This window comes from Antechinus flavipes, chromosome 4, assembly GCF_016432865.1.
Source record: "Antechinus flavipes isolate AdamAnt ecotype Samford, QLD, Australia chromosome 4, AdamAnt_v2, whole genome shotgun sequence".
Taxonomy (NCBI): domain Eukaryota; kingdom Metazoa; phylum Chordata; class Mammalia; order Dasyuromorphia; family Dasyuridae; genus Antechinus; species Antechinus flavipes.
This window is the reverse complement of record NC_067401.1, coordinates 118,101,374-118,126,571: the sequence shown is the minus strand read 5'-3', so window position 1 is coordinate 118,126,571 and position 25,198 is coordinate 118,101,374. Positions and strand designations below refer to the sequence as shown.

Sequence of the window (25,198 nt, the reverse complement as noted above, 5' to 3'; positions counted from 1 at the left end):
TCTTAAGGTAAAATAAATACATATTGTTGCTATTCCTGACACAAAATGAAGGCCAGAGTGATAACAAAGTTTATTTTAAATATACTAATGTCTCATTTTTGACAGTGTCAAATTCATGAATTAGATATCATAGATTCAATTTATATCTAATATATTTATATTAAACACTTTAAAATTAAATATATTAGATGTATTTGTTATTAAATATATACACTTAATGTCCCTCATATAGAAGTGAAGAAACTTGAGATTGAAAAAGATTATGTGATATACTCAGATCCCACAAGCCAAGCTATAAGAGTCAGATTTGGTGATTATGCTCAAATTACATTAGCTTCCCAAACTGTCCTAGATTTACTAACTGTTGGTTTGACTTTGTTACTTCAGTAGTAGAAAACATGCTGCTAATTAGAAAAAATAATTTAGCTACATTTATAAGATATTATTGCAGAAGTCTAAGATATTCATCATACTTTAGATTAAAAAAATAACAAAACTTTATTGGCTATATATCTTGCTCATAATAAATACATCTCTAGTAGAGGTATTTAACCAGGGGCCTGTGAAGGGGTGCATGACATTAAAAATATATATCAAATCAAAAAAAGGGATAATTTCTGCTTTGTTCAAATCTTAAAAAAAAAAAAAAAAGTAGACTTCTTTTTTTCAGCATTACTGTTACTTCCCAGCAACTCCTGGCTTTTTTCACCACAGAAGTACTGTCGGGCAAAACAAATGAACACATTGAGTATGTTGATGATGTATTGATAACATGGCACATTCTCTTCCCCCCTTTGCCTACAAGAGGGAGGGTTGCTTCACAGTCAGTCCTCTAAAGTGTTAGAACTTTTAAAAAAATGTAATATATTTTTGAGGGAATGATTATAAGAAACAATTACTTTGCTTTCTTTAAATTTATGTTGCAGCTTAGGCATTCAGTAGTTGATACTTTGAATTTTAAAATATAAGCATATTTAATTTCTTTCTTCATCTGTAAAATGAGAATATTGGATTCACTGATATTTATGGTTCCTTCTAGCATAGAGCTTCTAGAAAATAGACCCATTAGTCTGTAGAGTTTCATAAGCAGACTTCATTTTTCAGACAGAAAGAAAATGACAGTTTTTCTTATGCTTAAATTCCTAACTTAAGCTCATGTTAGTAGAACATTGGTGACAGTAAATCCTATCTTTTTGGTGAGTGTATCTTGAAATTTCTAATTCCATTTATTATTTCGAGACTTAACTTGGCTTTAGTTGATTTATTTGATAAGCTTTTTTTTTTAATTGCTTTTTATATACAAGATATATGCATGGGTAGTTTTTCAGTATTGACAATTGCAAATCCTTTTATTCCAATTTTTCTCCTCTTTTTCCCCATCCCTTCCCCCAGATGGCAGGTAGACCAATACATGTTAAATATGTTAAAGTATGTTAAATATAATATATGTATACATGTACAATTATTTTGCTGTATAAAAAGAGTTGGACTTTGAAATAGTGTACAATTAGCATGTGAAGGAAATCAGAAAATGCAGGCAGACAAAAATAGAAGGATTGGGAATTCTATGTAGTGCTTCATAGTCATCTCCCAGAGTTCTTTCCCTAGGTGTAGCTGGTTCAGTTCATTACTGCTCTATTGGAACTGATTTGGTTCATCTCATTGTTGAAGAGGGCCACTTGACAAGCATTTTTTGAATAATTATAATGTCTCTGTCCTGTAGTGTAGAAGATAGAAAACAAGAATATATGGGTCATCTTCATCATCATCATCTTTATTACTATTTATTTTTAGGAATTTACAAGATAGTTGGAAAGCTATATCATTCAGACTCTAAAACAGTTTATAGGTGAATGTAGTCATACATTTTCTCCTGCTTAAAAAAAAAAAAAAGAGAGAGAGAAAAGAAAACCTGTCTTGAAATAGGAACTCTGCATCCTAATGGGCTTTCCAAGGAAATGAATTGAGCTAAAGCGCATTCTTCCAAGTGCTCAAATAACATTTCTTTGTTTAATCAGAAATGAAATTCTCAAAGTAAGAGGGAGTAAGTATCATAAGCTAATATTTGTACATTTTTGAGGAGAGATAAAGAGAAATAAAGATCTTTTTGGTTGATAAGAGGGAATACTTTTCAGAAAGCATCAAGGTAGAAAGAAAGAAAACATCACTTTAAGATGAGCACCCTTTTTTTTTTTTTTTTTTGTTAATTCACTTGATTTTATTTTGTTAAAATGCATGGTTGTATATTTTTATAGCTTTAAATATGATTTTTTATTTTGTATACTTATTTGATTTGTTTTTGATAGTGATTAAATTTGTTTTTTGTTTTAATAAATAAGTATTGATAGGCTAAAGGTTCTTAACTATTTTTGTGGCATGGATTCCTTAGACAGCTATCTGTTAAAAGATTATGTAGATCCCTTATCAAAATGATGTTTTTAAATGCATAAAATAAAATACATAGAATTACAAAGGAAACCAATTATATTTGCAAAGTTAGTAAAATATTAAAAACCCAAGGTCACACTGATGAAGTCTGAATGCCCTCAATTCCTGGTGGTCATGAGCCATAAATGTTAAGACCAGACTAGCTCCCTGGAGGTCTCAGGATCAGCCAGAGTCAAGATAAATAAAAGTCCTTGGTCTTTAGGGGAAGAAGTAAAAGAAGCAGGCAAACTGCCAGGAGTTTTGACAAAGATCTCTTCTTGATTCTGGAGTCCAGAATCTCCATCTTTCTCCTCCTCCTCCTGCCACCAAGTGAGACTCTGGATGCTGTCATCCCACCCTCTAATCCTTGCCTACAATTATCTTAACTCCAAACATTGAGCCAGCACCAATAGTGAGAAGGGCCATTTTTCCAAACATATGCTAATAGTGTCATTGTCTTATAGCAAATAGATAATTAGCCTTAAGTGCTCGGTTGTCTGATTCAAGCTTACCTTTTAAGAGTTTTAGCCCTTTACAATAAGAGAGCTGTTAAATATCCCCTTTAATTGACCTCAGGATTAAAGTAAAAGAATTCACTTATTCCCAAATTATTAGTTGCAAAATGAAAGTTTATTGTTGGATAGAAACCAGTTTGCCAAGCAACTGACTTCCATAGTGGCAAAGAGCTATTAGGGAAATGGAGTTTTACTCTGTGAGAATCAGCAGGCAGAGTCCTAGCAGCTGAGCAAGCTACCTTAGGCCTTCTGCAAGGAGCTGTTATATCTAATATCTTGGTGGGGTCTGAGACAGCCTGGCTGATTAGACCAGGATTCCTCAATTGAATGAGAATTTAGAATTTCTATGGGAGTTGATTTGCCCCTGAATAGTATTGCTTCTCTTATCCTGGGAGGATGGGCTCTGTCTCCAGACTTCTTGGATCCTGGGAGATCCTGTTCTCTGAAATCAGAAAAGGGGACACAATCTCTCAAAGTGATAATCTTCAAGGGAACACAGCTTCAGTAAAGGGAACAGTTTCCCTCCCTCTTCAGCACAACCCCAAATTCAACACAACTCTGTGATTTACTTGAGGTTAAATTCAGATTGACCTCTAAAGGCTACCAATAATTGATGCAAGCAGAGAATAAAATTCAAGTTACTTGAAAATGAATCTTCTTAGTCGTAAGAAATGAAATCACATGGTAATTATAGGGATAAAAGTTCAACGGATCAAGCCATACAAGCAACTACAAATCCATCCAATTATGTTAACATCTGGTCCATTTTTCACCATATTTTCTACCAAAAATAATGACAATACTCTATAGTACTTTACTGAAATCTAGGTATAAATCTATATATAATGTATGGCACATATGCATGTGAGTGTATATATGTATGTATGTATATTCAACCAACATTCCTCTGATATACTAGTTGAACATATTAAAAAAGAAAATGTGGGTGGGGGAACAGCTATATGGTACAATGGATAGATTACCAGTCCTGAAGTCAGGTGGATCTAAACTCAAATCATATCTCAGACATTTAACAGTTGCTATCTGTGTGATCCTAGATAAGTCACTTAACCTCAGCGTCCTGGGCGGGGAGGAGAAAAGAAGGTCACTAGGATGTTATCTGTTTATGATGAAGCTCTAATCACTTTTTGTAATCACCACTTTCTTTCATAGACATACATTAGCCATCTTTGTAATGATCTGTTCTTGGATTTTCCCAGAACTGGAAAGCATATTGATCTATACTTGTGGGTACTCTCGCCTGTCTCCTTACTTATTCAGCAAGCACTGGGCTTGTTTTTCTCCTTGTTTACTCTGAGCTTCAAACACTGGGGGAGATGGGAAAGCTGGACAGTTAAGGCCCTAACCTTGAAAAAGAAATCATAAATGTAATAATCTTTTAGTCATTTTCACATCAGGACCACAGCACAGATGATGACTGATATAATCAATAGTCCTCAATATGGATAAGTCATCTCTAGTAAGGGTCCTGAGGGACCATCTTGACTTCTATCTGGCCACTGGACCCAGATAGCTGTGGAGGAGAAAGTGACTTCTTACAGTCCTCCTTCACTTAAATCCAACTCATTTGCATGCCATGGATCATCTCCCTGATATCATAACCCTCTCTGAGAAACAGTCAGTTGTCCTCAGTATGGATAATAGTCATCTAGTAAGGGACTTTCCATGCAACTTGTCCAGGTTTTTTACTCAAACTTTTGTTAAACCACTTTCCCAGCTGTTCTCTGGCCCACCAGCCAAGAAGCTGCCCATCACAGCAGGCTTTCCTCTCCCCACCCCCACCCCTTCCCAAATCCCATCTTTTTTCCTTCATTCCCATCAGCTTTGAGAAAGAGCAATTGTAATAGCAGACCCTGACTCAAGCACAGGCCATGCCCTCTGTAACACTTCTTGGAGACCAAGCTTTTCATTAATCACATGCTACTTACTCACTTTTATCCTAGTAGATTCTCTTGACTTAGTTACTGTATGAGAGAAAACAATTTTCAACTTCCTATTCCACTTTTTCTCTGCCTTACATCATCTATATCTCCTCCTGCTAACCCTATCCCCATCTTTCATTGTACCCTCTGAGCTCCATAATGAACAACTCTTGATTCTGGACCTCTTGCTCTTTCAGTCCTCTTATTTAGTAAACAACACTGAGACCTCGGCCCCTTCTAATGATACTGCATCCCCACTGTCTAGAACAGGGGCTGGGGAATCTTTTTTTCTGCCAAGGGCCATTTATAACAGAATTTAAAGGCCATACAAAATTATCAACTTACAGAACTTATGCAATGGGAGGTGGTTCTACCTAGCTTCCAGCTCATCATTGCTTGTGGTTGATTATGCAAATGATTTTGTGAGCCTTGGTTCCTCACTCCTGATCTAGAAGGTACGAGTTGTTCTTTCTCTTCTCATGCCTTGCCACATATTCCAAGTATTCACTCCTTTCTGTTCACTGCCACTTTTAGATTCTGCCTTTACTTCCATTGCTCAATAGTTTCTCCTCCAACTTAAAATACACTCAATTACATGCCTCCCTGATAGAAATCCTGGAGTAATTTTTCCTCCTTTAACAGGGAATTGGGCACATTGGCATCCTTTCTGAACCCTGACCAAATCTCACAACTGTGTGAGAACTTGAATTCATGATATCCCAACTTCAGTTGGGCCTTTACTGCAGCATACATTCGCTTCAGATTATCTTTCTAGGCTCTTTGAAGCCCTTCCCATATTGATTCAAACCAGGTCATCTTTTATCTCACTTTTTATCTAGCTTTAAGTCAATGAATGGGTGTTGCCTCTACCAACTGGGAAAGGCCTTAGCTTAAAAAGGCTGTGTCTCCTTCCTCCTGCATGTGAAGCCATCTGCAGTCCTCCTGACCTACGTCTTCTGGACTCCAAGGACTGGAGAAGAGAGTGAGACTGATGGTTTTGCACAGCCCTGCCTCACTTATATCTAATTCACTTGCAAATCAAATCCTTTTCAGAACTAAGGACAAACTACAAAGAACCTGCTTGGACTAGGGGAGGAAGAGTGACTCTCCTCTTTGTCTCTTTCTTGTTAAGTTAGGGGTGATCCAATCTCCCCAGGGAAAATCAAACTGGAATGGGGGAAATCCTGACTGGAGTGGTTTTGTTTTTTAGCCAAGATTGCCAGAGGCAGCAGGAATTAAAGAATGAACTTTCTTTGATTGCCTTAGGTTGAAAGGGCCTCTATTTTCCAGTATCCTGTGAGGTCTTCAGTGTTAGGTGTGGTTAGCAGAGGAATTGATAAAAAAAAAAAAAAAAAAGTGATCCCTGAGGCAGGCAGGAAGAAGGCACTGTAGAGATCAGTTTAGTTTCATGATCACCCCCTCTGGGGAGGTTATCCAGTCCAAAATCCAAGTTAAGTCAAACCCCTGAAACCTCTGTAGAGATCTCCAGCAGTCTCACCTTGCCATGCCCCATCAGAAATCCCAGTCATGTCCCTGAGGTTAAATTTTCCCTATAAAATCTACTTATGATTCATCATGTGGCTGCTGCCCTTCTTTGGGTCAGTTGGCCATGGCCTTACTGCCCCCCCATACCACATGGTATCCCTTAACTCCACTATGCTTCTCAACCTCACTTCTTACAGCTAACTTTTTTTTGAGATGCTAAGTCCTTTGCAGGATTTATCCTGCCAGCTAAGGATATGCCTCAACCTCATGAGGTGCTCTCTTTCTACTGGGTAATTATTGCATTTCACTGAGGAACTTGTTCATATGCTCTCCTATTTTATTTCAGATTTGCCATTCCTGGTATCTCTTTTATCCCTTTATTTTGTCTGTAACCTCTTCCCTAAATAAATCCACCTTTTGCCAAAGAGAATGGCAAATTTTTATGAATTATGAATTCTTCACATGACTGAACTCCAATTCCTGGTGCCTATCATCATTTGATGTCTACATCACCCATATCACTACTAGTTCTTCCACATTGCCTTCCCTCCCTTTCTCCCCCTCCCCCCCCACTTTCGACTACGAAGTCATTCCAATCTACTCTTACCTAGTCATCTTAAATATTGCTAGGTTGGGTCTAGCTCAGGATGACTTTTTGGTTCTGGTTCTGGAATTAAATGAATCGCTTAAATACCAAAATGAGGTCTACACAGCAAAGGCTTGAAAGGGGTATTTACCAAGCAATACAGTATTGATTTGTTTGGACACAGTCTCTCTGGCATTTGCTATGGCGATATGCTAGTCAGAAGCTTTGTCAAGCTCAGAAGTCCTGGCTCCTGACACATTGTTGTCTGTACTTAGGTGACCCAGACGCTATGTCAGTTCAGCCTTAGTTCCCTGGACCAGTTAAGTTCTAAGGATGATTTCATTACTTTTTGATGGAAAACTAGACTAGCCTCTGTGAGATAGATATTGCTCCTATATCATAATACTGGCTATAAAATATTGAAGAACTGAGAGCATACCGCATGTTTTATATGTTTTCATAAAATTATGAAAAATAATAGACAAAATATAGAGCATTTCTAATCCATACTGATGGAGGGAATACCTATAATAGTGCCATTGGAATATTTAATGAATACATAATTTTGCTGTTTGAGACGCTGTACTATGTTGTTATGTGTTGTGGGAGATATAGAAAAAGAGGGTTATAAATAATAGCAAACAGGAAGCTTGCATTCTAATGGGGGAAGACAATGTAAATTGGAACTGAAAGAGGGAGGTGGGGTGTAGGTGGGGAATAGGATAATAATCAGGGCTGCTGGAAAGGCAAGAGAAATTCAGAGATTAAGTTGACGTGTGAGTGAAGTAAGCATGATTGAAAGCCCTTCTTAAAATGTTTTTTTGGAAAAGGTACTAGATAATTTCCTTCTCCAGCTTAGTTGATAGACAAGAAAACTAAGGCAAATAGGATTAAGTGACTTGCCCAGGGTCACACAGCTAATAAGTATCTGCAGCTAGATTTGAACTTCGAAAGATGAGTTTTCCTGATTCCAAGCTTAGTGCTCTATTTGCCTTCATGGAGGTACTTTCCAGAAGATAAATCTGGAAATGTAGGTTGTACCTACATGGAGAGTGTCAAATCCTGAAAAAAAAAATCCACAGCCATGAATTGAGGAATAAAGCAGCTTTAACTGATATAACAGGTTTACAAAACCTACTACTCTGGGGGATGTCCAGTGGATTTTTCCAACCAAAGAGATCCATGGAAAAGTTTTTATAATTTTAAGAGAGAGGGAGGGAGATGGGTGAGGTGGCAAGGTCTGGTCATGAGACCCTACTGGCCATTGACCAGTTGAGTAAGGAAAGCCACTTTATTCTAGATGTTTTGTCTTTCCATGAATCCCAGTAGAAAGGGACAGAGATACTAAAAACTGAAATCCAGCTTTAGCTAGTCTCCCTACAAGGCAACATCCGTAGGTTGGGGTGCTAGAATATGGTTCAGCTCAACCCAATCAAGAGTAAATATCTTAAGAGTAAGAATGTAAGAAAGTTACTGAAATTCTGACATTGCCTGAATCATTTAATAGAGTAAAAGTCCGTATTACATGTATTGTTGTTAATTTCTGTCATATTAAACATTAACTATTTTCGGTCAAGGGTTTTTAATTGTCAAATGGAGGATTATAGCTCTAGACATGGAAGAAAGGTCAGAAGCAATCTAGTCCAGTTTCCTCATTTTACAGATTAGGAAACTGAGACCCAAGGAGGTTAAGTTCCTTGTTCAATCTTACAGATATTTAGTAGGAAAAATAGGATTTGATACCTGGTTCTTCTTTCCATTATATATTGTTTCCATATCCATTGTTTCCATAGGAGATTGGATTTAATTCTGCAGGTAGGGTTTTTTATCAGGCAAATAAAGGGACTTAGAAGATGAATAGGTCAGAATCCTCTCCCAACTTAAATTTCTAGTTATTTGTGTTCATATGGTATTTTACCAGTAAAGCTTAAACTAATCAAGGACCAGGTTTGAAAGTGTTTTGTTTGTTTCACTGAAGAAGAGATGAAAAGTAAATGTGTGATAAAGGTAAATTTAAAAATTCCTGTTGTCAATTCAATTAATATTTAACTAAATAGGTAAAAGAATTTGTGGGCGATCATAGTATTATTTGAATATCATCAGACAATTGTATAATACTTTTATTTTTTGCCATTTTAATTCACTCTTGTAATCTTTTTTGGATGTTTGAAGAAGGACAGATCTTTATCAATTTATTTATTGTAAAGCATATTTTATTTTTTTCCTTTTTAGAAGATTTTGAATTCCAATTCTCCTTTCCTCCTCCCCAATATGGCAATAGGTTACATGGGTGCAATCATGAAAATATATTTCTACATTAGTCATGTTGTGAAAGAAGAAAAAGACCAAAAAGGGAAAAGCCACAAAAGACCCCTCCACTCCCCCCCAAAAATGAAAATATATGCCTTATTGTGAACTGATCCAACTATTTTGAAGAGCAGTTTGGAGATGCTTAAAAGGTAATCAAACAAGATGTGATCCAGCAATACTACTACTAGGTCTGTGTCTCAAAAGAGATCATGAAAAAGGGAAAAGGATCTATATGAACAGGTTTCTGTAATGCCAGAGAAACTGAGGCAAGATAGAGATTAGAGTTTTTAATATTTTATTTGGGTTTCTGAGAGGGAGAGATTTTCTGGGGAGCAGGCCAGAATCCATGATTCCCCCCAGGGCTGAATTGGACTTTCTTCAGCATCAAATGTGAGATTCCAATGATTTATATATGGCTCCAAGTGATCAAGGGAGACAAAGGCAAGGGGTGGAGTCTGAACATTGGTGAATTCAGGAATTTCCAGGAAGGGACCATCAATTCCATTGGAGGTAGGACCACAAATTCTGATAAATTGGGAGTGAAGGGAGTAGTCACTAGAGACAGAAAGTCTGGAACAAGAGATATGCAACCATATCTCCTGGTAACTAATTTGCCTATGGAATGCTAATGGTCAGGGCTCTTAGCCTTAATTATCTCAGTCCTAGTGGCCAGGAAGGGGGTTTGCAACCAGGGGGATTGAGGCAGAACAATTTAGGGAAACTGAAGTAGGACAATAAAAGGAAACTGTGGCATAACATTTTTCTTCCTTTCTTTTAGCATTTAATAGTAATTTTTTTCCAATTACATGTAAGGATAGTTTTTAATATTCATTTGTGTAAGGTTTTGAGTTCCACATTTTTCTTCCTTTCCCTTCCCCAAGACACTAAGTAATCTGATGTCATTTATACACATACACTTTATATTAAACATATTTCCACATTAGTGGTATTGTGAACAAAAAATCAGAACAAAAGGGAAAAACTATGAGGAAAAAAAAGTAAAATATATGCTTTGATCTACATTAGATGTCACAGTTTTTTCCTCTGGATATGGATAGAACTTTCTGTAATGAGACTTTTGGAATTGTCTTAGATTATTGTATTACCGAGAAGAGCTAAGTAAGTCATAGCTAATTGTCATCAAACAGTGCTGCTGTTATTGTGTACAGTGTTCTCCTAGTTCTGCTCACTTCACTCAGTATTAGTTTATATAAATCTAGGTTTTTCTGAAACCCATCTGCTCATCATTCTTTAGAGCATAATATTATTCCATTACATTCATACATCACAACTTGGTTACCCATTCTCCAATTGATGGGCATCCCCACAATTTCCAATTCTTTTTCCACCACCAAAAGAACTAATATAAATATTTTTGATACAGACCTAGTAGTGGTATTAAAGTGGGTTAAAGAGTGGGCACAATTTGATTATCCTTTTTAGATAGTTCCAAATTACTCTCCAGAGTGGTTGGATCAGTTCACAACTCTACTAACAATATATTAAATAACCCAATTTTCCCATATGTTCTCCAGCATTTATCATTTTCCTTTTCTGTCATAGTAGCCAATTTGACACACTTATATTAATCTGAGACAAATGAGTACTTAGATGTTTTACCATGATTGCTTAAACTCTTGGTCTTTCCAGGCTGATTTTTTGGTTTGTTTGTTTTTGGTTTCAGTGCAGTTAATATGGGAACTGATATGTTGGAACTAGATTGCCATATCACAAAAGATGAACAAGTGGTCGTATCCCACGATGGGAATCTGAAGAGATCAACTGGAGTAAATGTGAACATTTCTGACCTGAAGTACTGTGTAAGTAGAAATGCATTCAGAGCAAATGCTTTGGGATGGCATGATTTTAACGTTAGTGAAGGCTTTTAAGGAGTGAATTGGGAAAAAAATGAGGAAAAATCATCTGGAATATAATTACTTTATCCTGTAGGAACCTATACTTTTAACTTCCTGACAAACCAGGCTGATAGTTGTTTCCTGAACTTAACAGGCTATTGTCTTTGTGTTTATACAGTAATCTATCATTTGCATTCAGTATCTTCCTTCCTCATCTTTACATTTCAGAATCTGTCTTCCCTCAAGATTCAGCTTAGGTGCCATTTGCTCAGCAAAGGCTTTCCCACTTGTCCCCTGAAAGGTTGATATTCTCCATATCCCTTCACTTCTGGTTAAATGCCTTGAATATGGTACTTAATAAATTCAGCCGACATTTAGTAAGTGCCTGTTATGACTTAAGAAATCCTGTTAAGTTCAGGAGATATAAATTGGAGATGGTCTGTAGCCTCAGAAAGCATAGACTTGGTTAAAGAGATGAGATGTTTATAGATGATTAACATAAGTTGAGGTGATTAAATGCTAGATCATCCCTCTTTCTGTCATTTTAATGGCATCCTCTGTATATAAGATTCTTGACAGTGATCTTTGAACTGTTCTTGTTACCAATGCAATTATATAGGGTAAACATAGTAGCAACAGAATAATAACACTGATTGCAATAAGTCCATACCATAAGAGCTGTTTCTACTAGCTATTTGTGAAAGGATATTTCCAAACTTGTACAATAACATGAACTATCCTGCGAATGCTCTTAGTAATTTCTTTTACATTAGTTCGTTGTCATCAATTTGCATATAACAGGTGGACAGGTTTTGTTTCTCACAGCCCCTCCTTCTTCTGCTAACAAATAATCTAAAACTAATCTATGTTATAAAACAGCTTCCCTTGTCTGGGTGGCTTGATCACCTAATAGATCAAGGGCCTTAGCAGTTTGGTTAGTTGTTACCTTTAAGACTCCTTGCAGTTGAATTAATCTGTTATATATATATATATATATGTCCGATATCCCCAACTACCATCTTGGGGCCATGTGCTGGGGGCCAGGTATCTCCCCACCCATTCGCATCATCAGTTTGAATAGATTACAGGGTGTTTGACAAGTAGGCTTCTTCCTAAATTCCTTCAAACATCCCTCATTACCCTTTAACGGATGCTGGTGGACACAATTAAGCACTGACCCATATTACAAACAATATTTAACTTGCTCCATCTGTTTCTATGCTCTACAATCTATGATATCTACCCTCTCTGGTCAATGAGTAAAAGTCTATTCACACTTACTCTCTCCCATCCATAACCCTGTACCTGTTTGATTTAGGCAGTGCCCCAAAAGGTACCCCAGATCAATACCACTATCAAGATTTCACATGCACAGTTCATCAGTTCCTTTTTAATGTTTGTCAGGAGAACACAGTTCTATTACATAAGTATCTCTCCTAACTCCATTATGTTTCCCAACCCTACTTTGAACAGAAATAGGGAAATGAAAAAGACAAGATTCATGGGGAAGTTTTAAATAATAGTGAGTGCTGATGGAGCATCCAAGATAGATATCCAGCAGATAATTGAAGATTCTAGTAATGGGCTCAGAGGAGAAATTGGGGTTAAAGGTATAGATGTAGGAATTATTTACATAGAGATAATTTTTGAATCATTTGGTTGATGAGTTGCCAAAGGAGAAAGTATAGAGAGAAGAGAGAAAGAGGAGATAGTTTTGGGACAGCTGTGCCCTCCACAATCAGGATTCAGGAATAGGGATGGTGGAAATGATCAGAGGAATAGCAGAGAAGCAGGAGAGAGGTACATTACAAAAGCCAAGAGAAGAAAGTATTATCAGAATTGATAAATAATGTGAAATGGCAGAAAGGTCAAGGAATATGAGAATAGAGAAAAGGTCATTGGGTTTGGTAAATCAGAGTTCACTAGAAATCTTGGAGTTGGAGAAATTTTTGAGAGAGTGATTTTACTATAGAGTGGGATAGATAGAAATGGAAGCTAGGTTTATGGAGATTCAGAAATGAGTGATTTAAGAGGAAATGGAGGTAGTGAATGTCGGTTAGCCTTTTTGGAAGTTTGGGGAGAAGAAGGAGATGAAAAAGCAGAAAAGATAATTGAGTCAAGGGAAGGAATTTTTAAAATTTGTTGTAGATTTAGCATGTTTATAGATTAAGAAAGAGCTCGAGAAGCCAGTAGAGCATAGGATGGATGGTTAACAAGGAGGCCACTTCATTCTTAGATTATAGAGAGGAATGAGAAAAGGCTAGGGTGGCTGGGTGAAAAAGCTCAGTCTCCTGAAAGCTCCTCACTCTTGGTGAAGGAGGAGGCAGGGGCATTTGGAGAAGGGCTTGGGAGAAAAGTTTTGGAAGTCACAATTGTGCGTGATGTCAATTAGAAGACAATAAGACCAAAAATTGTTGTGTGGCAGTGAAAGCTTAAATCTGATGTGTAGGTAGGATACTCAGCACCTTCAAGTCTTTCTCTGGCATCCCTTTTGGTCAGAGAAGAAAAATAGATATATGGTGGGTTTATTCACAGTTGGGGGGACTGAATCCCAAAATCTGAAATAGTTTTTAGAAAGAAGCTTATTTGATCATTGGTAGAGGTAGAGGAAAAAAAAAAACCTAAAAGAAGGCTCCCTCCTCAATTTTAGAACTTGCTTTATATTTACTTAGGATTTCAGAAAAGTACCAGTACTTAATGCTTTTTTTTCTTTTTCTTGTTTTCTTTTCCTCTCATGATTTTTCTTTTTGGTTCTGATTTTTCTCTTCCAACATGATTCATGAGGAAATAGTTAAAGAAAAAAATGAATGTAGATGTATAACCAAAAAGAATGTTGTTTTTTATATGTAACTGGGGAAAATAAAAAAAAAAAAAGAAAGTATTGCACTTGAATGTCATTGTTAGCTTAAAAGCTTATTTTTTATAGTTATTCTGTAGAGAAAAGTCTATTGAGATGAATATTAGTAAGCATAAATATTAAAATTAAGATCAAATTGAAATGTAAGTTTGAACTTTTTTCTTTCTTTTTTGTTATTGTGGTTTAGCTTGATTTTAATATAGCCTTTTATTTTCAAAATACATGCAAAGATAGTTTTCAACATTTCCTTGCAAAATCTTGGATTCCAAATTTTTCTTCCTTCCTTCCTCTTTACCCTTCCTCTAGAGAGCAAGCAATCCAATATAGGTTAAACATATACATTTCTTCTAAACATGTTACACAAGAAAAATCAGATTAAAAAGGAAAGAAAATGAGAAAGAAAAAAAGCAAGCAAACAATTAAAAAGATGAAAATATTATATTGTGATCTAGATTCAGTCTCCACAAACCCCTTTTTGAATGCAGATGGCTCTATCATCTTGGAATTGGCTGAATTAACCCATTGATGAAAAGAGCCACTTCCATCAGAGTTGATCATCACATGTTCTTGTCATTGTGTATAATGTTCTTCTGGTTCTGCTCACTTCACTTAGCATCAGTTCATGTAAGTCTCTCCAGATCTCTCTGAAATCATACTGCTGATCATTTTTTTAGGGGAAATATAGCAGTAATCCTAAGGTCCCCTGACCTTAGAGTGCTATTCTTCTACCAATCTTTCTATCAATAATTCTAATGTCTTCTGGCTTTAGGATAGTCCTCCAAACATTGCTGACTATCAGATAATGTGCTTTCTAGTGATAACCAAATTCCTGAGACCACTTCTCAGTTCTACCTCTGGATCATCAAATTAACATATCAGTGACATGAAGAACTGGATAAATTTGTCTCCTTGGTTCCTGGTTCTTTACTAAATCCTTTTGGAACTTGGCCAGCTTCAATTGGCGTTAAAATTACAATGAACTTTGACTATTGACTTGCAGATGGGTTCAAGCCTGAAAATTTTTTTATTTTTAATTAAAGCTTTTTATTTACAAAGCATATGCTTGGATAATTTTTCCAACATTGACCTTGCATAACCTTTTGTTGCAGATTTTTTCCTCACCCCCTCCTCTAGCTGGCAGGTAGTCCAATACATGTTAAATATGTTGAAATACATGTTAAATCATATGTGTGTATATATATATATATATATATACATATATATATGTATACACATATTTAGACAGTATTCTTGTTGCACAAGAAAAATCAGATCAATAAGAAAGAAAAAGACAAACTGAGAAAGAAAACAAAATGCAAGCAAATAACAGAGAGTGAGAATGCTATGTTGTGTTCCACACTCTGTTCCCACAGTTCTCTCTCCTGGTGTAGATGGCTGATTTCATCATTGAACAAGTGAAACTGGTTTGAATCATTTCAGGACTGAAGAGAGCCACGTCCATCAGAATTGATCATCATATAGTCATGTTGCCGTGTATGATGATCTCCTGGTTCTGGTCATTTCACTTGGCATTTGTAATGCTGGAGAAACTGAGGCAAGATAGAGATGACAGAGTATTTAATATTTTGTTTGAAAGGGAGAGATTTACTGGGACCAAATGGATCCATGGTTTGATTCCAGGGCTGAATGAGACTATTATCTCCAAGAATCCAGCAAACAATGTGAGTTTTCCATGACATATATACATGTGGCTCAGACCCGGGGAGTAGACTGAGACAGGGGCGGAGTCAGAGTGCTAAGAGCGGGAATGGGATTCTGACAGGATGGAGTGAGCCACCGGAGATGGGGGTGACATAATGAGAAGAGAATTAATAAAGAACCAGGAACCAAGGAGACAAATTTATCCAGTTCTTCATGTCACTGATATGTTAATTTTATGACCCAGAGGTAGAACTGAGAAGTGGTCTCAGGAATTTGGTTATCACTAGAAAGCACATTATCTGACAGTCAGCAATGTTTGGAGAACTATCTAAATTCTGATATTTTAAAATATAAGATCTTTTATCCTTATCAAATATTCTAGTGCCTAAGAAGGAAGGGTGGTTTTGCAGGATTGAGCTGAACAATTAGGGAAACCCAGGTAGGACAATTTAGGGAAACTGAGTCAGGATAATAAAAAAGAACTGTGGCACAACAGCATCAGTTCATGGAAGTCTCTCCTGGCCTCTCTGAAATCCTCCTGCAGGTCATTTCTTTTAGAACAATAATATTCCACAATATTCATATACCATAATTTATTCAGCCATTCTCCAATTGATGGGCATTCATTCAGTTTCCAGTTTCTTGCCACTACAAAAAGAGCTACCACAAACATTTTTGCACTTGTGGTTCCCTTTCTCATCTTTAGTATCTCTTTGGGATATAAGCCCAATAGTAGCATTGCTGGATCAAAGGGTATGCACAGTTTGATAACTTTTTGAGCATAGTTCCAGATTACTCTCCAGAATGATTGGATCAATTCACAATTCCACCAACAATGTATCAGTGTCCCAGTTTTCCCACATCCCCTCCAATATTTGTCATTATCTTTTCCTGTCATTTTAGCTAATCTGACGGGTGTGTGGTGTTATCTCAGAGTTGTCTTAATTTACATTTCTCTGATCAAAAGTGATTTGGAGCACTTTTTCATGTGACTACAAATAGTTTCAATTTCTTCATCTGAAAATTGTTCATATCCTTTGACCATTTATCAATTGGAGAATAAGCCTATAAATTCTTTTGAAACATCTTGTGACACTGGTCTGTGTCCCCAATCTTTTGGGGTCTCTAGATTGAACCTCAACAGTGTCTTATAGAACAGTAATATTCTATAACATTCATATACTATAATTTATTCAGCCATTCCTCAACTGAGGAATTAAACATCCATTAGGTTTCTAGTTCCTTGCCATTACAAAAAAGGTTGCTACAAACATTTTTGCACATGGGTAATTTTCCCTTTTGTATGATCTCTTTGGGATACAGACCCAGTAGAGACACTGCTAGATCCAAAGGGTAAAGCATGAACTTTTAAAAATTGGGAAACCCCAAACTTCTGCTGCACCAATTATTTTAGGTGGGATCCAAGCACTTGCAGCTTCCTTTGTTGCATATCTGAAGTCAGCCAATTTCCAGTCACAGCAAGGTAGATTTAAACAATATTTTCTACATTAGTGTGGTAGGAACAATGGAAGGTTAATGGGTCAGAGAATGGGAGAAGAGCTACCCCTGGAGGCAGAGAGGGGGTGGCTTGAGGGAGTGTGTATGTATTTCTGACTGCTGTTTGTTACCTGGGTGACTAGGCAGGGCATCTGATGTTTCTGGGCCTTGGTGACCTCTGAAGGGGGTTGCATCAGATGACCTCTGAGATTCCTTTAACTGTAAATTTCTCCTCCTAAAACTATAAAAGGAGAAAATTAATCCAGAGGTAGACTAGAACACAGAGTGTGATGGTCATGATGGACAAGTGCTTTTGACCATTAGTTGCTAGTGTTAGTGCTGAGGAGAAAGACACTCCAAGATTAGGGTCCTCTGGTCGGTGTCATGGGTTTGGCGAAAGAATTCACACACTCAGACTCCAAGATAAGGGACAAAGATTTATTATGCTGCTTGACAGGGGACTAAAGTTCTAAAGGAGTTTAGCCGAGAGGCAGAAGCAAGAAAAAATTATGCTCCTTGATAGCGGGCTAATTCCAGGGGATCTAGAAAAGAGTAAGAATCACAGAGATAATTTTGTAGGAAAGAGAAACAAAGGTTAGGTTGATAATGCTAATGTTATAGTTTAGAGGTACAATCAAGGAGTGGTAAGGGAGATGGAGTAGTTCCCATCATTGAGTTCTACAGCTCACTGACCCACAGAATTAGTATTAAATTACTGCTATTGATTAACCAGCTTTGTTTGTAGCATTCCTAAGGCCAGGCAGCCTTAGGCTTTCTCAGGAATTGCTATTTTCTCACACCTCATCATTGGCAAGGTCCAGGATTGGCACTAATTCAGTAAGTGACAGAAGTAGATGAAAGGGAACTGAGGTTAAAGATCTGAAAGTTCAGATTGTTATGAAGATAGTTAAGTCGTCAAGAACAATGATGGAACAGGAATGAAAATGTGCTGTAAGTTTAGTGATAAAGTCACAGAGGAGTGTAGGAGAATGTCATAGAAGTTGGTAAATTTTAGAATTAAGAATCCAAAAATGATTGATTTAATCAGACCTCATGAACTACACAAGTTGGGAAAATTGTTCATATCATGATCTTGGCAGAGCAAAGGTCTGTAAATAGCAGTGGGAAGGTAATATGTAACAGACATCTTCCTGATGTTCTCTAACTTAAGTGAACAAATGTAGATTTTTTTAAAAAAGAGATGATTTAATGAAAATTACAATATTCTCTAAAAGAAAATGTTTTTAAAAGTTTTTTAAAATAATTTAATGTATGTGATGATCACCTATGACAGACTTTTCAGTGATCTAAGGCAATCCCAATAAATTCTGGATGGAAAACACCATCCCATCCCGAGGGAGAACTATGGAGAACATGCTGTTTACTTTTTTTTTTTTTTCTTTTGTGATTTTTTCCCTTTTGTTTAGATTTTCTTCTCCCAACATGATTCTTAAGGAAATATATTTTTAAAAACAAAAGCATGACTGTACATGTTTAAAAATGTTTTCTACATGTAGCTGGGGGGAAATAATTTTTTTAAAATGTAATGAAAATTACTTTATTTTCTAAAATAAAATGTGTAATTTATTTAATTGTTTGAAGTACTCCAATAGATTACAATCAGATGATACTCCTTTTGATTTTTAGTTCTTAACTACTAAAAGGGGAAAAAAAGATCAACTTTTAATAATATTGTCAAGTCCTGAAATAAATCAGAGCCAGGAATTGAAGAGTAAGATGCCTTATTTACTTAATTGAGAATAACAGGGTAAGAGCAGCTAGATGGTATAATGGGTAGAGCATCGACTCTGGAGTTAGGAGGCTCCGAGTTCAAATGTGGCTTCAAACAATTAGCTCTTAGTACCTGTATGACCCTGGACCCAAGTTGCTTCCTCTCTCCATCCAAAAGAGAGAAAGAGGGGAGAGGGGTAGCTTTAGGAGGAGGGGGGGACAAGATGGATGAGATAATAAGACTTGATCATGAGATTCTAGTTGCAGAAATCTGGGTGTGAGGTAAGCCACTTTTTTATGACTCTTTTACCCTTCATGTCATGAATCTTGATGGAAAGGAGCAAAGACAACTAACTACAAGTTGAGATTCAGCTTAAGCTGGGCTCCCCACAAGACAAGCTCTCTGGGAGGCTTAACTCACCCATAGTGTGATTCAGTTCAACCTAATCAAGAGGAAATATCTTAAGAGTGGGAATATAAGGATATTACTGAAATTCTGACATTACAAGAATCATATAACATTTGGTATTAATAATTTCTTTCCTTTTATTAACAGTTAAATGTAACAATTTTCTGTTAGTACTATAGATTGTTTTCATTGGTAGACAGAAGTAATCTTTAGGGAAATTTTTCTGAGAGGTGCTAAGTATACATAAATATCATTTATTAATTAAAGATTTGCTAAATTACTTTTATCTTAATTGAAATTAGATCAATTGCTTCATTTTCTTAAAGCTAATATTGTCTTTATCTTTTAAAGGAACTCCCCCCTTACCTTGGCAAATTGGAGGTAACATTTCAAAAAGGTAATGTTTTCCACTGTCTTCTTAAACATTTGTTTCATTAATTACATTACACTTCTTTAATTAATTACAGATTCACATTAATTAATTGTAGTAATTACAGTTCTTTAGTATCTAGAAACAGAAACAAATATTTGCTCAATAATGATTCTAATATTGTAGATAAGAATTTGTCGGTGATTTTGGGTGGAGCTTCATGTGTTAGCTGAGTTATTGGACTGGGATCTCTTGTTTCTACAGTGAAACTTGCTGTTTGACTAGAAATAAACCTTGAGAGAATTAGTTCATTCTATCCAAATTTGCCTAGAAATCAGTGTACTCTCATGCCAAATTTGTTAACTTATAGGGAGAACCTTCATTGTCAAATAAATTGAATGTCATGTTGGCCATTCAATGAATTCTCTTCCTATTAGGGACACTTTGGGAGACAAAATTGAGACTGGAAGAATGCTTGATGAAGAAAAAAAAAATCAGTCAACAACCTTATAAGTCTTACACATGTGCTGGGGTCTTATGCAAGATCCTGAGGATACATGAATGAAACAATTTCTCCTCTTGAGAATTTTAGATTCTAGTGGGAAACACTATGAATACATATACAAACATATACAGAATAAATATAAAGTGGACAAATAAGTATATCTTACTTACTCTATCCTCCCAGTAAAAACGTGTTTATTTTTAAAATGAGTGATGTTGGCAGATCCAAGTACTGGTATTCCTGAGAACAGAGAAAAGATGATTGAAAGATAGATTGAAATTTGAAAAAAACTGGAAAATAAAGATTGAAAGATAGAAAAATACTTCATAACATTTCAGATTTAATTATGTTAGTGAATTCACAGAAGAAATGCTGAATAACAGCCTAGCATTGTGTTCACTTGCATATTAATAAGATATCTCTATTCTCTAACATATAAACTCCTTGAAGATAGAGGTTCTCTTCCAGAACCTATAAAAATGTTGTTTTCCTTCATGAAATATTTTCTGGTTCCTAGACAAAAGTGATCCTTTCCTCCTTTGAAATCTGATACTACATTGTGGTTCTTTTACATACTATGTATTATATTCATTTGAGTATATGTCTTACTTGCTCCCCTACTAGATTTTAAGGAAATTTAATTGAATTATGGAGAATTGGATAATGGATTATATATCTTTAGATATCCTTCAAGTCCTCACACAATGTATTCATTCAACATAATTCGTACTCAAGAAAAGCTCCATGAATTTGATTATTTAATTGAACTTCAGATGTTTAAATTTTATACTTGTTTTTCACCTTTGCAGGCTACCAAACAAAAGCCATTTAGTAATTATCATCATTCTTACTATTGCATTTTGGAGTGAGAATTCTCCAAATGGGGATTGCCTCTGTGAGGGATCTTTACTCCTGAATCATCTGTTCCTAGTGAGGCCTGTGCTGTTCTATAAGTGTCTTCATCAGAGAAGGCTCAGGGGCAGTAGCTCTCTCATATATTTGAGTTGATAGAACAGATGGTCAGAGCACCTATATTGGTCCATAGCAGTGAGGGCCTGGTGAAAAGATGGATCCCAAGAGGTTCAGAAGAAGATGGGAGAGGAAGAGGAATAGTAGTATGCATGGCAGTATCTTTGAGAGCATTGTAAAAGACAATTTTCAAAATCATAATCCTCCCCCCAAGCTCCCACCCTATATAAGCATAAATAGTCTTACTTAGTTTCATATATATGGGAAACAAGTCAAAACACATTCAAAAACCAGAACTATGTCTCCATGATGGTAGTTTCTTCTTGGTCAGGGATACTTTACAAAGAACCTGTGTCCACCAATGTTGCTCCACTTCCCAATAGTGTTTGCCTTAGCCAAAGGCCTGTGGTGCCCTAGACAGCCCTACAAGACATATTCTGCAGCACTCCATGGATGGCACTCTGTAGATCCTCTGACAAAATGAAAAGGGAATGGGCAGTTTTGAGGTTCCAGAGTTATAGCTACTTTTTATATTTCTCTTTACTTCTGTGTTTATTTTTCAAAGTTTATAATCAGCTTTGATCTTTTATCAGGAATGCTTGAAATTCCTCTGTTGCATTAAAAGTCTAGTTTTTCCCTGTAGTTTTTGCTAAATAGGTGGTTCTTCACTGTAGGCTTTGATGCTCCTTAATCTTGTGTGGTCCTGACTATGGTTCCTTCCTTCATACTTAAATTCTTTCTTACTGCTTGTAATATTTTTCTTTGACCTGAAAGTTCTGGATTTTGGCTATATTGTTCCTAGGATTTATCATTTTGAGGTTTCTTTCAGAAGTAGACAAGTGAATATAAGGTCTAGATTTAGGTAACCAAAATGAGATTAGGGTTTCTGGTGGTCAGGGAGTTAAATGATAAGATCTAGTGGCAGGTTCGAGTTTCAGGGAACCAAATAGAGAGATTTGGCTCCCCTACAACCCTTGGGATTCGGCGCAAGGGCAGGGAGTTTAGGGGACTCCCTTCTGGCGGCACAGAGGTTCTCTATAAAGGAATTTACAGACCCGAAAACCTAGATTGATAAAAGAAGTTTATTATGGAGATTGGAAGTAAGGTTAGAAATCCTGACAGAGAGGCATAAAATCTGGCTAGGAAATAGGTGAGGGTAAAGAGAGGATAACACTGGAAAAGAATATTATTCCAGCGGGCAGATCTATGGAAAATGGAGTTTTGCACTGAGAATGCAGTTCTCAGTGGGCAGAAGGTCCTGGCAGCAAAGGGAGCTGCCAAGGTCCAGCTGCAAAGACTTTAGTTGATGGAAGCTGATTATATTGGGTGTCTTAGTGGGGGCTGGGACAGCCCAAGTTGACTCAGACCTAGTGGGGGCTGGGAGAGCCTGGATCTCCTATTGGAATTCAAAGGGATGCTTTTTTGACCAGGATTTGTAACTGAATCAAAGGCTCTGGCATCCTGGAAAGACAACTTGTCTGGGGAAGATATGCCTCAGCCAGGATGGGCTGAGAATCTGCAATGAATCACAGATCAATAGGAAATACAGTTTCTTAAAGGGACCACAACCCACTTCAGATTCTTTCTATTTTCTTTTTGTTCTTTGATTCTAAGAGATCTAGGGTCTAAGTGGATCTCTTGCCTACATCTTTTTACCTTGTCTGACTGTTGGATGCTTTGCTGAAATCAAGGTAAATTATATTTACAGTATTCTTCTGGTCTACCAACCTAGTAAACCTGTCAAAATAGGAAATTAAATTGGTCTGATTGGAACACTTCTTCATGAAACTACTTTCCTTACTTTATTTCTTTCATAATTACTTTAATTATGATATCCAGGCTCTTGTTGGTCATGGCTATCAGGTAATTCTAATTATGTTCTAAAATTATCTTTCTTTGGTCTGTTTTGCAGATTAGTTGTTATTGATATGTGGTGCTTTTTTTTTTTTTTAATCTTTTGACTTTGTTTTAATACTTGTTTGCCTTATGGACTCATTATTTGCTATTTGATGAGTAAGGTTTTATACTTCTTATGACAAGCCATTAATTCTCTTTCCAAGGGTCTCTTCCATTTCTTTCCTCTGTCACTCGCTTCATTTTTTAACTCTTTGAAAAACTTACTTTTTCTAGGAATTTTATTTGATCTCGAGGGCAAACTATGCTTTGCTTGTAAATGTTTTGGAATTGTTTTCCTTTTCAGGGTTTATATCTTGGGCATTCTTGGGCCTTGTATTAGTTGTTTCTTTTCAAAATAAGCTGTTGTCCAGTCATCTAGTCTGGTCAATCTGAAATTACTAGTTTAGCTGGGAACTCAAGCAGTTAAATTTATCATCCCAGACCCTCTGGGAGACTCCCATCCTGTGTTGCTTTTCAGCTTGAGGGACTAAGCAAAATCTGTTTTGGTAGATTTAAGTTTATCCTGAGTCTGTACTCCAGACCCTAAACTGCTGGCCCATGCTGGGGCAGAATCTAGTATCATTTCTCTGACATGTCAGATATATATAGGCTTAGCTCAGAGTCTGGGCACTGAGTTTGGGCTCTTGGCCCCTCTGAGAAAATCTCTAGCTGTGGACTTGGACCTGGGGTTCAGCCTAGGGATCTGGGTATTCTTAAGCTACTGGCTTAGCTCAGAGCACTGGGTGCTGATTCTGTTTTGGCATACTGGTTCCTCAATACCTAAGGTTAGGTTAAATTCTATTTTTTTTTTTTTGTCTAGGCTTAAGAAAGTGGAGAAAATATTAATAAATCAAAGTAAACTTAAAAGTGCGCTCATTTTCTGTTTTTCCCAGAGATCAGTTAAATTTTTTCCAATTCACTCTCCTCTTTCTCCTCCTCTGCCCCCAAGCAAGCCCCTCCTAGGACAAAGTCACCTAAAACCCTACTATCCTGATTGCTAACTTTTCCTTCAGATTTAAGATGCACTCTTATCCATAAAAATCTAATTAAAATTAATATATTAAGTTTCAAAACGCTATAATGGAACTCTAGAATAAAAAGCTATAAAACACAATCTCTAACAACAAGACAGAAATAGAAAGCTTGTTCCTAGTAGTTTAAACTTCAGAAAACCTTTCACTCCCTCCTACCGGTGGTCTTGTTCTCTGTTCCCTCTTTCCTCCCTTCCTCCAGGCTAGTCCTTTTATAATTTAAACTACAAGCCCTACAAAGCACTGGATAGAATTAAAATGTGGTATGCCTTTGACTATAGCCCCTGGAGTCTGCAGTCCCTGAGTCTGCCCAGTTTCCTGTTAAGCATTTTTGGTTAGTTCTGGATCTCTGTATTATCTGCCTCTCTGTACTGTGTGGTGATAGGCCCTTTGCTAGTCATAATGCATAATTCTGAATGTCAGCAAATGTCTTATGGAGAGGGCAAAGTGCAGATTATGCAGATAAAGGGGCTTCCTTCCAGTCTAATTTGTTATTGAGTCTTTCTGATTCCAGATCCAGGACTACATCCATTGCACCTCCTAGCTTTCAGTAGAAGGAGAGATAACATGTAGGTATTCAGGCCCACATAAGAAAGCCTTCCCAACCCTAGCCCTGGCACTCAATTCACTTTGTCATCTAACTAGGCCTACATCATGCAAACTATTATGTACAAACAAGAAAAATAAACAGATAAAATAGGTGTAGTTTCAGATTAAGGAGGACCAAGAAGGGTTTCTTGCAGACGGTTCGCTGACACCTGAAGGAAGCCAGGGAACGTAGTTGATGAAAATAAAGAGGAAGAACATTCCAGGACTGGAGTACAGCTAGGGCAAAGGTTCCTAGTTTTTTCAGCACCCTAGGACAGAGGCCCATCTGAGTAGTAGTTGGAACTCATTTAGGCCAGCTTACCTCCTTTCTGTCTGCATCCTGTTCTAGCTTATTTGGGCTGTTGCTATAGCTAGGACCCTGAAAATCCACTCAACAATTTCAACTCTTTATAAGTCTTTTTTTTGGGAGGGGAGTAGTTGTATCATTTCTAATTCTAGGGCCATCCTGCTTGGCCTAAAAAAAATTTAAAATAAGTTTAAATAGCCTTGCTTTTTTTCCTCATTCATTATTCATCCTCTCTCCCCACCCCCAATCCCAAA

The 25,198-nt window shown here is 36.7% G+C and overlaps 1 protein-coding gene across 2 annotated transcripts in view; it reads left to right on the top strand.

Moving 5' to 3' along the window:
• GDPD1 (glycerophosphodiester phosphodiesterase domain containing 1) overlaps positions 1-25,198 on the top strand; it is a 59,381-nt gene that overhangs the window by 20,731 nt on the left and 13,452 nt on the right. For both annotated transcript variants that reach the window (XM_051994144.1, XM_051994145.1), the window contains exons 3-4: positions 10,951-11,086; positions 19,630-19,675. In XM_051994144.1, coding sequence (XP_051850104.1) covers positions 10,951-11,086; positions 19,630-19,675 — 182 coding nt within the window. The remainder of the gene's footprint in view (positions 1-10,950; positions 11,087-19,629; positions 19,676-25,198) is intronic.